Raw genomic sequence first — 12905 nt, 5'->3', positions numbered from 1 at the left:
CATGGATAAATAATAAATAAATCACTGCCCCAGCAGCACTGAAAATATTTAATTGATTACTTAAAAATGTATTGCAATTTATTACAAGTATTTCTACACCACCCAGTTTAAATAACTCCTGGAAGATGACAAAAATAAAAACCAAATACCTAATTTTTCTCTTCTTATAGAAATGATATAAATAAACTAACTAGTGGAACAACCTGCCTCCAGAAGTGGTGAATGCTCCAACACTGGAAGTTTTTAAGAAGAGACTGGACAGCCATTTGTCTGAAATGGTATAGGGTTTCCTGCCTTAGCAGGGGGTTGGACTAGATGACCTCCAAGGTCCCTTCCAACTTCTTCTTCTTCTTCTTCTTCTTCTTCTTCTTCTTCTTCTTCTTCTTCTTCTTCTTCTTCTTCTTCTTCTTCTTCTTCTTCTTCTTCTTATTATTATTATTATTATTATTATTATTATTATTATTATTATTATTATTATTATTATTATTATTATACGGCATAGCTCATAGCTTCATTGAATTACGCAAGCCCCTTCGCCACGACAAGGCAGTAATCCATGAAGGGGATTAAACTGACTACCTCCTCCTTATTAGATTGAAATCTAAGATATGCTTCACATGAAAATTGGTACACCCATGTAATCCCACTGCTTTATGAACTGCAATGGCTTCCAGAGGGCTTCTGGGTACAATTCAAACTGCCGGTGATCACCTATATAGCCCTTACATGGCTGTTCAATCCAAGGCTTTACACATCAATCAGTATCCAAAAGCCAGTAAAGCTAACTTGTGAGAGCAAGTCTGGTGCATTAGTTAAACTCCTGGATTCAAATATGTGAACAACCGGTTCTCTGTGTGGATGCCACTTCTGGAAGCCCATTTTGGGCCTGGGCAACAAAAAATTAGCTACCAGTTCTGCCAAAGTGGTGCAAACTGGCTGAATCCCACCACTGCCCTGGGCTAGAAACTGGGAGACCATGAGTTCTAGTCCTGCCTTAGGCCCAAGCCAGCTGGGTAACCTTGGGACAGTTACTCTCTTCTTAGCCCAGGAAGAATGGAATAGCAAATCATTCTTGAAAAATCTTGCCAAGTAAACTGAAACAATTTGTCCAGGCAGTCTGTGAATCAGATGCTATCTTATACAAAACTGTTATGAATGGTGCCATATCAATGGAGTCCTGCTCCATAGCATAGGAACCTTTGCTGGTGGCCCATGCTCCACTGATTTCTCTTAAGAATGGAGCCTCATCACCCGTTTCTGGGCACCACTGACCAGGAGAAGATGGTTCTGAGTCAAGACACAGGTAGCTTTACCTTCTGACTTGGATCCAGAAGGCTATTGGTAACCAAGGAGAATACCAGTTTTCCAACCAGGTGCTCTCCAAATTTGCTAGGACTAAAAATCCTAAAATGAAATGTAGGGTAAAATAAAATAAAAAGACAAAGACAAACAAGGAAAGGAAATGGTAGATGAGCACAAAAAAAAAGACAAATGGGCGGAGTGTGGGAGACAATGCGCACAAGGCTCAAATTTTCCCCAGATAAACTCCAGAGTGGCAAGCCACCAGATGTTGCAACTTGTAGGATCTTTCCTACAGGTGTGTTCTGTCTCTGATATTTGGGACGCAGTTATGATTTATAGTCCTTTTCATTTATTGCTCAAACTGCATCCCTCATAACATGAGTCTTAATTGGCTCTCCTCCTGAGAAATAACATTAGATTCCTTCAGGCAGTTTTGTCTTGATGTAGCCCTTTGCAGAAGAAAAGGCTCTGTGTGTGTACAATTGTATGTGACTGCCTTCCATACAAGTTGAATATCTTCAAGCTTCTTGTTTGTTTGTTTCTTGCAGATATTATTGGAATGACAATTAGTGTGAGGGATTCACCTGAGCAGTCCCCTGACAAACATTTTAATAAAAATTCCCATTTTAATAAGAACTAAAAATCTTACAGGGTTTATTTTACTTTGCCATATTTCAGTATTTGCAATAATTTCTGTTTTGTTCAACAATTAATTTGTACTGATTATACTGCACTGTTCTTATTCTCATTATTCAGTTTAAATTCCCCTTTCCCTTGCTGCATGAAATAAGAGATATGAAAGGAAAAATATTTCCTTCCTAGATTTGTTCAAGTCGTGGCTAAAATAAAACCACATCCGTATATGTTGTTATTAGATGTAATTACATCTAATGAGCCTCTATATCTTTTGAATCCATTCAGCTGATCTAAGCATGTACATTATTTTGCTGTAGTTATGGAGTGATGCAAACCTGTAGAACTTCTAGCCTGCAATAACAGCATTATTGTGCAATCTCAGAGCTGACTGGACAACAAAATTACACAATTCTGTGGTGACACAAAGCTATAACCGTCTTCTGAGCATTTAAGTTGCACATTATTCAGCTTTTCAATTTCACAAGGTAGAATTTGAAATTGTTGTTTATCAAATGATACTTTAAAGTGAAATGAAAGACTTGTACTCTCAGTATGAATCGTAAGCCAATTCTATAGTACAAACATATAGCAGTAAAATCTGTCTCAGGTTCCTCTATGTGTATAGAACTTTCTAAGCAACATTTTGCTTAGCAGTTTTCAGCTCTGAGAGATTCTGCAGGGCTGCCTTAACTTTTGAGTGTTCTCGCAAAGCATAAAAACAGAAATAGTAAATTTCTCCATCATCTTTTTCCAAAGTCCTCTAAGATGGAGTCAAGGTTCATTGCTGTTTTGAGACACAACAATAGCAATTAATACTTAGATTTATTAACCGCCCCATAGTACTGTACAACACTCTCTGAGTGGTTTACAGTGTCAGCATATTGCCCCAAGAATCTGGGTCCTCATTTTACCAACCTCAGAAGGATGGAAGCTGAGTCAATCTTGAGCTGGTCAAGATTGAACTCCTGGCAATGGGCAGAGTTAGCTTGCAATACTGCATTCTAACCATTGGGCCACCAGACATATGAGATTTATCCTGAAATCCTATGTTCACAGAAATGGGCATGGATTCCAATTAGCATCCTTCATGCAGAACATAAACCTGTGGACACTTCACGCCAACTCAAAGATTCCCCCAAAGGATATAGCAAGAGAAGTGCAGGGTTTTTCAACGTTCATATCTCTGAATCAGATAAGCAAGTGAAGGAAAGGAAGGACAGAGGAGGGAAAAGATTCTCATTCCTAAAGAAGAGATATCCCATGCTTGGATTCCACATATGGGTTGGGAAATCAGAAATAAATATTGCCCTTAGGTTACATAATGAGAAACAGAAACAATTATTTCTGTCTCTTCTACTACACAAGCTCAAATTCTTCACATATAATCATAATTAAAAATAGTAGCTTTGTAGCACCAATTTTGCACCGAGAGAGGGAAAAAAGGCATCGCAAGCTTTTAAAGATGCAAACGTTATGCTTTTAAAGACAGCTTTTTATGAGAACATCCCATGGGAATGGAGGCTTTAAAAAGACCTTGTGAAACAATGCCAGGATTTTCCCCAGAGTTGTGACTTTTGTTAACCTTTGAAAGTTTGCTTCACTCTCTGTGAAAAAGGTGTTAGCTAGATACCAAGAACATCTTCTCACTCTAAAGATAGATCACTTTGACTTTCCACAGTTACTTTTTCAGTGACTCCAAGCAAAAATTAGGAACCACAATGGGTTGGGGATGTGGTTTTCCATTTTCATGTGAAAATCTGCATCTTGGAAATGAGATTCTTTGGTGAAATCATCTAAAAATCAGAAATGCTTTTAAACTTTTTGTCTAGGTCCTGAACATTAAATGCAATTGGCTAAAAGCTTTTGGGGTTCAATTTTCAGGACTAATGCAGAGCCAGACTACAATATATTGCTCAGAATTCTTCAGCTCTGGGCCTCCTTCTCCAGTGATGTTCTCAGATTTTTCCTGTCTTTAGCTATACTGAGCCCAATATTTTGGTCTTAAAAGTCTCCAGTGTTTTTTATGCCAATAAATAATAATAATAATAATAATAATAATAATAATAATAATAATAATAATAATAATAATAATAATAATAATAATAATAATAATAATAATAATAATAATAATAATAATAATTTAATTTTTATACCGCCCTTCTCCCGAAGGACTCAGGGCGGTGTACAGGGCAATACAATAAAATACAATATATAAAAATTAAAAGAAATATTAAATACAATAGCCCAATTCAATAAATTAATACAAAACGTTAAAATACCCCTAAACCCATCAGACCAGGCCGGCTTGTTCAAATAAATATGTTTTTAGGTCACGTCAGAAGGAGCGAAGGTCGGGAGCCGTCCGGAGCTCCACCGGTAAACAGTTCCAAAGGTCTGGCACGCCCACAGAGAACGCCCTCCCCCTGGGGGCCGCCAGTCGACACTCCTTGACCGACGGCACCCTAAGGAGGCCCTCTCTGTGGGAGCGCACTGGACGAAGGGAAGTTGATGCCGGCAGCAGATGCTCCCGTAAGTAACCCGGACCCATGCCATTTAGGGCTTTATAGGTCGTAACCAGCACCTTGAATCTTACCCGAAGGACAACCAGAAGCCAATGCAGCTCACAGAGTAGAGGTGTTACATGGGAGTATCGGGAAACCCCCACCACCACTCGCACGGCTGCATTCTGCACCAGCTGGAGCCTCCGAGTAGTCCTCAAGGGCAGCTCCATGTAGAGAGCATTGCAGTAGTCCAAACGGGAGGTCACGAGTGCATGAGTGACTGTGCGCAAGGCATCCCGGTCTAGATAGGGCCGCAACTGACGTACCAGGCGAACCTGGGCGAAGGCCCCCCTAGTCACAGCTCCTATATGATCATCCAAGGAGAGCTGTGAATCTAGGACACCCAAGTTACGAGCCCTATCTACGGGGGGTAATATCTCACCTCCCATAATTAACGATGGAATATTCTGAATTTCACGAGACGCCGGCACACACAGCCACTCAGTCTTGTCAGGGTTGAGCCGAAGCCTGTTCCTCCCCATCCAGACACGGACCGCCTCCAGGCAATGGGACATCACGGAGAGGGAATCACTGGGGTGGTTTGGGGTGGAGATAAAAAGCTGGGTATCATCAGCATATTGATGATACCCAACCCCAAAACCACGAATGATCTCACCCAGCAGCTTCATATAGATGTTGAACAGGAGAGGTGAGAGGACCGACCCCTGAGGCACTCCACAAACAAGAGGCCTCGAGGCCGACCTCTGCCCTCCTGCCAACACCGACTGCAAACGTCCCAGGAGGTAGGAGGAGAACCACCGTAAAACGGTGCCTCCCACTCCCAACCCCCGAAGACGCCACAGTAAGATACCATGGTCGATGGTATCAAAAGCCGCTGAGAGGACTAATAGGACTAGGACAGAGGAACAACCCCTGTCCCGAGCCCGCCAGAGATCATTCACCAGCGCGACCAATGCCGTCTCCGTGCTGTACCCGGGCCTGAAGCCCGATTGGTACGGGTCTAGATATTCAGCTTCCTCCAGGAACAGAGGGAGCTGCTGCACCACCACACTCTCAACAACCTTCGCAAGAAAGCGAAGGTTGGAGACTGGTCGAAAATTGTTTAAAACAGCTGGGTCCAGGGCAGGCTTCTTGAGGAGGGGCCTCACCACCGCCTCCTTCAAGGCGGCGGGAAAACTACCCTCATTCAGAGAAGCAGTTATCACTGCCTGGAGCCAGCCTCGTGTCCCCTCCCGAGCCGAATAAACCAGCCAGGAGGGGCACGGATCCAATAAACAGGTGGTGGAGCTCAGCCTCCCCATAATCCTGTCCACCTCTTCCAGAGTCACAGGGTCGAACTCCTCCCAGATGACATCGACAAGATCACCCATGTTCTCACCGTCAGACTCTGCCCAGTCGGAGGCCAGACCGGTCCGGATCCAAGCGATTTTGTCCGACAGACGCTGGCTAAACTCCTCGGCACGACCCTGCAAGGGCTCCTCCCTCACCTCCTGATTCAGGAGGGAGCGAGTCACCCTAAACAGGGCGGCCGGGCGATTATCTGCGGACGCGATGAGGGCAGCAAAGTAATTAGACCTCGCTGTCCTCATCGCCGTGAGGTAAGACCTTGTGAAGGACCTTAGTCGCAATCGGTCGGATTCAGACCGGCTAGACCTCCAACAGCTCTCTAGGCCCCGTCTCCAACGCTTCATCTCCCGGAGCTCCGCGGAAAACCACGGAGCCCACTGGGATCTGCACCGGGTCAGGGGCCGCATGGGTACAACTTGGTCGAGTGCCTCAGTGGCTGCCTTTTCCCAGGCTTCCACTAGGGCCTCGGCCGAGCTGTGAACTAAGGCGGCAGGTGGGGACCCAAGGGCCGCCTGGAACCGCTCAGGATCCATTAGGCGCCTGGGGCGGAACCATCTAGTTGGTTCAACAACCCCATGATGGGGATTGGCAAAATGGAAGACCAGCCGCAGGAGATGATGATCGGTCCATGACAGGGGCATAATAATTGGAGAGCCCCCACCCAGATCATCCAACCACCGGCCAGATAGAAAAATCAAATCGAGTGTGTGACCCCCCCCCCATGAGTCGGGCCCTGAATTACTTGCGTCAGGTCCATGGCTGCCATGGAAGCCATGAACTCTCGAGCTAACTCAGATGATCCCCCAAGGGATGGCAGATTGAAGTCACCCAAGATTATAAATCTGGGGAACTCAATCACCAGCCCCGAGAGGACATCGAGAAGCTCAGGCAGGGCTGCTGCTATGTGACTAGGCGAAAGGTACACAAGCAGCAAGCCCAACTGAGCCCTTGGGCCACATCTCATGAGGAGAGACTCACACCCGGCTATTTGGACAACAGTGGCCTCCCGCAGACATAAGGTCTCCCTCATGACTACCGCCACACCCCCGCCCCTACCCTGAGCCCGAGGCCGGTGCAGCACCCGGAAACCCGGTGGGCAAATATCAACCAGGGGGACACCTCCCTCTGGGCCCAACCAGGTTTCTGTAATGCAAGCCAGGTCCGCACGCTCCTCCTCTACCAGATCATGGATGAGCGGAGCCTTATTAACTACGGACCTGGCATTGAAATACACAAGCCTGAGCTCGGGTGGCTGCTCATCCCTGTTCCCGGGACCACGGGACGAAACCAGAGGGTCGGAGCGCATCACCACTTGAAGACAGCGGGGACGCACTCCCGGGTACTGATACGGCCCTCTGTTCGAGCATCTGCTGCCATTCCCTAATGTCGTGGGAATAGGTATTCCCACACCCCGTTGCGGGGGCCCGGAGGCAACCCACCCAAGCCCCGTCCGACCGTGATCTATTCCAGGCATGGCCTGAACAGCAAATGGTGGACACCCCCCAAGGTCCAACCAAGAACGCAAACCCTCCCCCCTCCCTAACCCTATAAAATAATTAGATAAGAAACAAATCAGGAGCCTCTTCTTAAATAGCCATGCAAGGCTTTGGAATGATATATTGAGGGCATACTCAAACAACAACAAGAAGAAGAAGAACAAAACAAAACCTGGTGGGACTAAAGGAATGGGACAAAAATTGAACCTGAGATTATTCAAATTAAATTGAACTAAAATTAAATAAAATGAACTAAATATTGCTAAAATAATTATTCTATAATTTTGCCCTATAAAGTAGAGCTTGCAAAGAGAAGGAAAAATGGTTGTTTTTATTTAGCTTAGTGGAGCAGCTATAGTGTCTCATAATTGGGCAAGAGGAAAGTCAGAATGCAATTCTCCTTTAACCTTGAGGCCTGGGTGAACTGACCACTGATGAGTAATCAAAGGCAGAGTAGAGCAGGAAATAATGACTCACAACAAAAAAAAGGGAGGTTACCAATTAGAATTGAATTAAATGCACGCCCTTAAATAGTTGCATAGAATTGAAACCTCAAAGATCTTTGGTAGATAAATGGCTTTTTGTTATCTTTTGAAGAAGGTGTGAAACATTTTTTTTCTTTAATTATACAATTGTCTCTGGAAAGGAAATTGAAATGATGCTGTTTCTTTACCAAGGATGTTGATTGATTACTGCTTCTCACCTAGATATCTGACAGCAGACATACTAAAACTAGATGTAACTCTGGGATTTCTTCAAATACCAGTAGGGGGTGGGGAAAGGAAACTGTTGGTTTCTCTGTAGTCCAAGAAGAAGAGAGTTCTTTTTAAAAAAAATGAAAATAGATGAAAATTTAGAGCAGGCATGTCAAACTCGTGACGTCACGTGACGTCGCGCGACGTATCAGAGCTTTTTCCCCATTGCCGGCAATGGGGTGGGCGCGGTTTTGTTGCGATGCATCCGGCCCGCGGGCCGGCAGTTTGACACCCCTGATTTAGAGCATGGGTCGGCAACCTTAAAAACTCAAAGAGTCATTTGGATCCATTTTCTAGAGAAAATAAAAAACCGGGAGCCACAAAACCCTGCTGCTTATCCCCCCTCCCACATGGAGTACCCCGCCACCACTCCTTCCACCCCCCCGAAGGAGCACTCCACCGCTGCTGCTGCTTCCCCCCCACACGAAGTGTCCCACCACCACTGCTTCCATCACCACCCTGACGGAGTGCTCCACTGCTGCTGCTGCTGCTTGTCCTCCGCATGAAGTGCCCACTGCCAGACATTACTGTTGCACCTTTGCTTTCTTCATCTCGGACAGAGCAGACCCATCCAAGCTGCTGGCAGTTGATTGAGTGGGGAGAACAATGAGAAGAGCTTGAGGGCAGCTGGCCAGGTAAGGAGTAGGCTGGGCAATAGTGGCTGGTAGGCTGAGGAAGGGGGAATCATAGCCGCTTGGAGGGGCCTCTGCCAAGCCTCATGGCAGCAGCATTAGCAGCCTGACCCCACCCGGCCCATTTCCCTGGCTCCGTACAAGTTGTTTGGCAAAACACCTGCACACTCATGCTCCCGATCAGACCCACGTGGCACCTTCTTTCCAGCTCCACTGTGGTCCTCTGTCACTTCCTCTGCCACTGCATGCAGTCCCACAAGCAAAAGAAGTTTGTGGGCAGTCCCACAAACAAAAGAAGTGGGACTAAAAAAGTTCAATCAATCAATTCCAACTTCGCAAGATCTTTTTATTCTGCAAGAAGTTGGAATTGATTGAACTTTTTTAGCCCCACCTCTTTTGTTTGTGAGATGCACATGGCGGCAGAGGACTGGGAGCTGCAGTAGAGGGATGAAAGAGCCGCATGCAGCTCTGGAGCCACGGATTGCCGACCCCTGGTTTAGAGGATCCTCAAAGGTTCACCAAAAACAAAGCACTTCTAGGCAATAATGGAAGTGAAAACAGGATGAAGAAAATTAAAGACAATAAAAAGCAAAATTTAAGTCAGTATTCTCATTTAGCTCTAGGTATGACCCAAAAGATGACTCTTGATTTGATAAATACTGTGTATATTATGACATTATGCCACTTATATTGTGCATCAAGCAAAACAGCAAACAGTAAAGATTATACTTCCATACATGTGAATATGTCTACATGGACAAGTGGCATTCATTTGAACACATATTGCTAAGCCATTGAGAGTTTGCTCCAGGCCTAATCTGGTTTGGAAATCTGCTGAAAAGTGATTTTCTGATAAAATGTAGCTTTTATTTAACCCACGCTTGTTAACATATGGATTTACATCAGCCAAAAAAAATGAGGGTTTGTTTATTATCCCTTTCCTATGTAAACAGCAACTGGAATGGTCTCTTGATCCACTACAATGGTTCTTTCACTTGGTCTTTCCAGGCACTGGCCATTTAACTTTGTGTGAATAGCAACAGGGGTTATCAAAAGATTTCCCTTGGTATTCAATCTTCTTCCCTGTTTTGTGGCTTGGGCAAGAAGATGGGGGGGCATGCTTGAGGGAAGAGTAGAAGTAAACTGCCTCAGCCCATTTTGTTGGAAGCAATAAGTTGATAGAGCTCTTTGCCCAGCTTTGCACTTAGTCAACAAGCAAAATCCTTATTGCTGACTCTGTAGGTCCATCTCTGCGCCATATCAGTGGGATCTAGGCAGTGTAAGCTATATATCTGAAGTGCAAAGGACCATGTTTTAAATTAAGACTGATAAGATCTTACAGCTGCTTGTTCATTCAATGTGAATTGCAAATTATTTTTGTAACAGCTGCAGCAATCTATCCTATTGGTGTTATAGAACCAGGCAAGAGGAGCAGAATGGAAACTAACATTAATTTATCCACTGGAAATTAACCAGAGTAAGAAAGGAAGCGTTGATTGGTCACAGACAACACAGAGACGGAAGCATCTGCAAATTCTTGGAAGAAAAAAAATAAACAATTCAGAGAAGCCAAATGCTGAATTGAGGACTTATATATTAAAAGGAGTTCCAACAAACAGTAAGATAATGTTTTGCTTATGCCAAGGGTCTTCAAACATGGCCCTTTTACGACTTGTGGACTTCAACTCCCAGAATTTCTCAGCCAGGCATAAAAGGGCCCAATTTGAAGACCCCTGGCTTATGCACTCCATTGTTCTTTCCTTGGGTTGCAGAAAAATCAATTGCAGATAATTGTGAATTGCCAAACCATAGTGCTTTTTACCTTGGATTACATCAAGAAGACTGTGAAATTCTGGGTAATTACTGTAAGTATTTGGACCAAGAGGTTAAGCAAGCTCTGCCAATAATATGGCTTTTTGCTTTTTGGGGGGGATTGTTATTTTAACCAGGGTGCCAGGGTTATATGTGGTAGTGGTAGTGGGTTTAATCTTTGTATACCAGCCAGAATTACTTTGGCCCTATACATTATTTAAATAAATAAATCCAATAGAGAAGGTGCTTTTAAGGGCTGTGGAACACTCAATGGTAGTATGAAATATGGCAATGAAGATTACAGAAGCTGTGTGGATTAATATCAAGTAATTTTGTGATAATATTGCAAAGCCACAGTGATATAATGCTAAATCATAGTGGATAGGAAAATATTTAGATTTCTCTAAGAGACAGAAAACACATTAAAGAGAGAGAGAAAGAGAGACAGATAGACAGATAGGATAGATAGATGACAGAGATGAGAGATGGATGAGAGAAAGAGAGAGACAGATGAGAGAGAGAGAGAGAGAGAGAGAGAGAGAGAGAGAGAGAGAGAGAGAGAGAGAGAGAGAGAGAGAGAGAGAGAGAGAGAGAGAGAGAGAGAGAGAGAGAGAGAGAGAGAGAGAGAGAGAGAGAGAGAGATACAAGTGCATCTCATTGGCAAATAGCTTGATTCCAGTATCTGAAGATGAAAGCCTGGCTTGCCTTGAGGAAGTTCACCATAAATAGAATCCCCTCCCAATTCCATTGTTTCTCACCACCTGGTTGCAGCTCCCATATCACACTGGTTGCTCCTCGGACCATCAAGAACGTGGGGAAAGTGGAAAGTCCATGCACACAGAATTCTATTTATTCACATTACAGTTCAAATGCAAATATTGCCCTTATTTATCAGGAAATCAAAGAAATCCATCTCATCATTTCAGGTATCATTCTCGACCTCCTGAGCAATCACCAATGTATGTATGTATGTATGTATGTATGTATGTATGTATGTATTTAATTATTTATTTATCCTTTAGATAAACTACAAACTCAAACTATACGCTCTCAAAAATCATAATAATTTCTTATAAGAATTATATTCATCAAAAGTCTCAAAAGTAATGATGATTTTGTACCTTGGTAATTATTAACCTATTCCTGTCTGAAAGACCATATCATTTTACTGCCTTTAAAAATTCAGCTCTAGTTATATTATAGAATGATTTGTTATATGACAAAACGAGGAATAAAGGAAAAAATGAGGCCATGTACAATTTCAGGGATTGATATAATAGCCCATCTACATGCAGCAAGCACCACTTACCTTGTCTAACAGCTAATGTTGTGGTGTAGACCAAAAATAGGAGAATGTAGTTCAGAAAGCTTTGAAAGACAGGAGTGTTGGCATGAAAATCATCTGACAAATACTTGCTGGTCAGGCTAATACCACAGATCAGCAGGGATAAGACTTGCCCCAAAGCTACAGATAACAGGAGCTCCCTAAAAGAAACAAGACAGAGAAACCATTTTGTTAGAACAGCCAATGATGCCATTGATAGAACAACTACTTCCCTCCCTTTGTTGTCCCCCCTAGAAGCAATGAAAAGGAAAAGGAAGAGAAATCTGGATTTTGCTGGCTTTCACTCATAAAACAGTATGAAGCCATTATTAAATGTTCTCAGGGCTTTTTTTGTCATAGAACCCTCAGAACGGAGTTCCGGCACCTTTTTTGAATGGAACCTTGTAGGGTAGGCAAGGCAGGTTGTATGACATGTGTGAGTTCCGGCACCTTTTTCTTTTACAAAAAAAAGCACTGAATGTTCTTAAGAAAACAGAAAAATGACCATGATCACAAATTCAAATCTAACCAATGGAACTCATGATATCAATGTTTTACAAACTTCTCAAAGTAGACCTTGGAAAGTGAGAATACTGAACATATGCACACACACACACACACACACACACACACACACACACACACAGAACATCCCTGTAACAAAAATAAAATGAAGATATACTCTCAATGTGAAGTAAGCTGGGACATTTATTGTTACATGACAGTTCTCTGGGTGTGGCTTAGATTTCCTGTGTCCATTAATGATGATCAAGATCTGATGAAAAATTAAAGAGATGTGAGCTCTATGTTGACATGAAATGAATCAAAAATGAATCATTTTTTCCACGATCATGTGATCAGAAAAGTCAACACAGGATGATGATGATGATGATGATGATGATGATGATGATGATGATGATGATGATGATTATATTTATTATCTGCTCAATCTAGAAATTTCACTCTGGTAACAAAGTATGTCCACCTTTTGTGCAATGTCATTACACATGGAGTAGTTTCTATTGCAACATCACAATGGATACCCATGTAAAATTTGTACCCCATTATTCTGCCAGTGG

At 43.2% G+C, this 12905-nt stretch overlaps 1 protein-coding gene across 1 annotated transcript in view; it reads right to left on the bottom strand.

Annotated features, from left to right (window-relative positions):
• Positions 1 to 12905, bottom strand: part of SLC35F1 (solute carrier family 35 member F1) — a gene marked incomplete at its 5' end in the record, with an annotated part of 233707 nt that overhangs the window by 99023 nt on the left and 121779 nt on the right. The window contains one exon of the mRNA XM_081335377.1: positions 11812 to 11987. Within this exon, the coding sequence (XP_081191503.1) occupies positions 11812 to 11987 (176 nt within the window). The remainder of the gene's footprint in view (positions 1 to 11811; positions 11988 to 12905) is intronic.

This window comes from Vipera berus (assembly GCF_964194415.1).
Source record: "Vipera berus genome assembly, chromosome: 1".
NCBI classification, from domain to species: Eukaryota; Metazoa; Chordata; class Lepidosauria; order Squamata; family Viperidae; genus Vipera; species Vipera berus.
The sequence above is the reverse complement of the archived record's forward strand: the minus strand, read 5'-3'. Positions and strand labels throughout refer to the sequence as shown.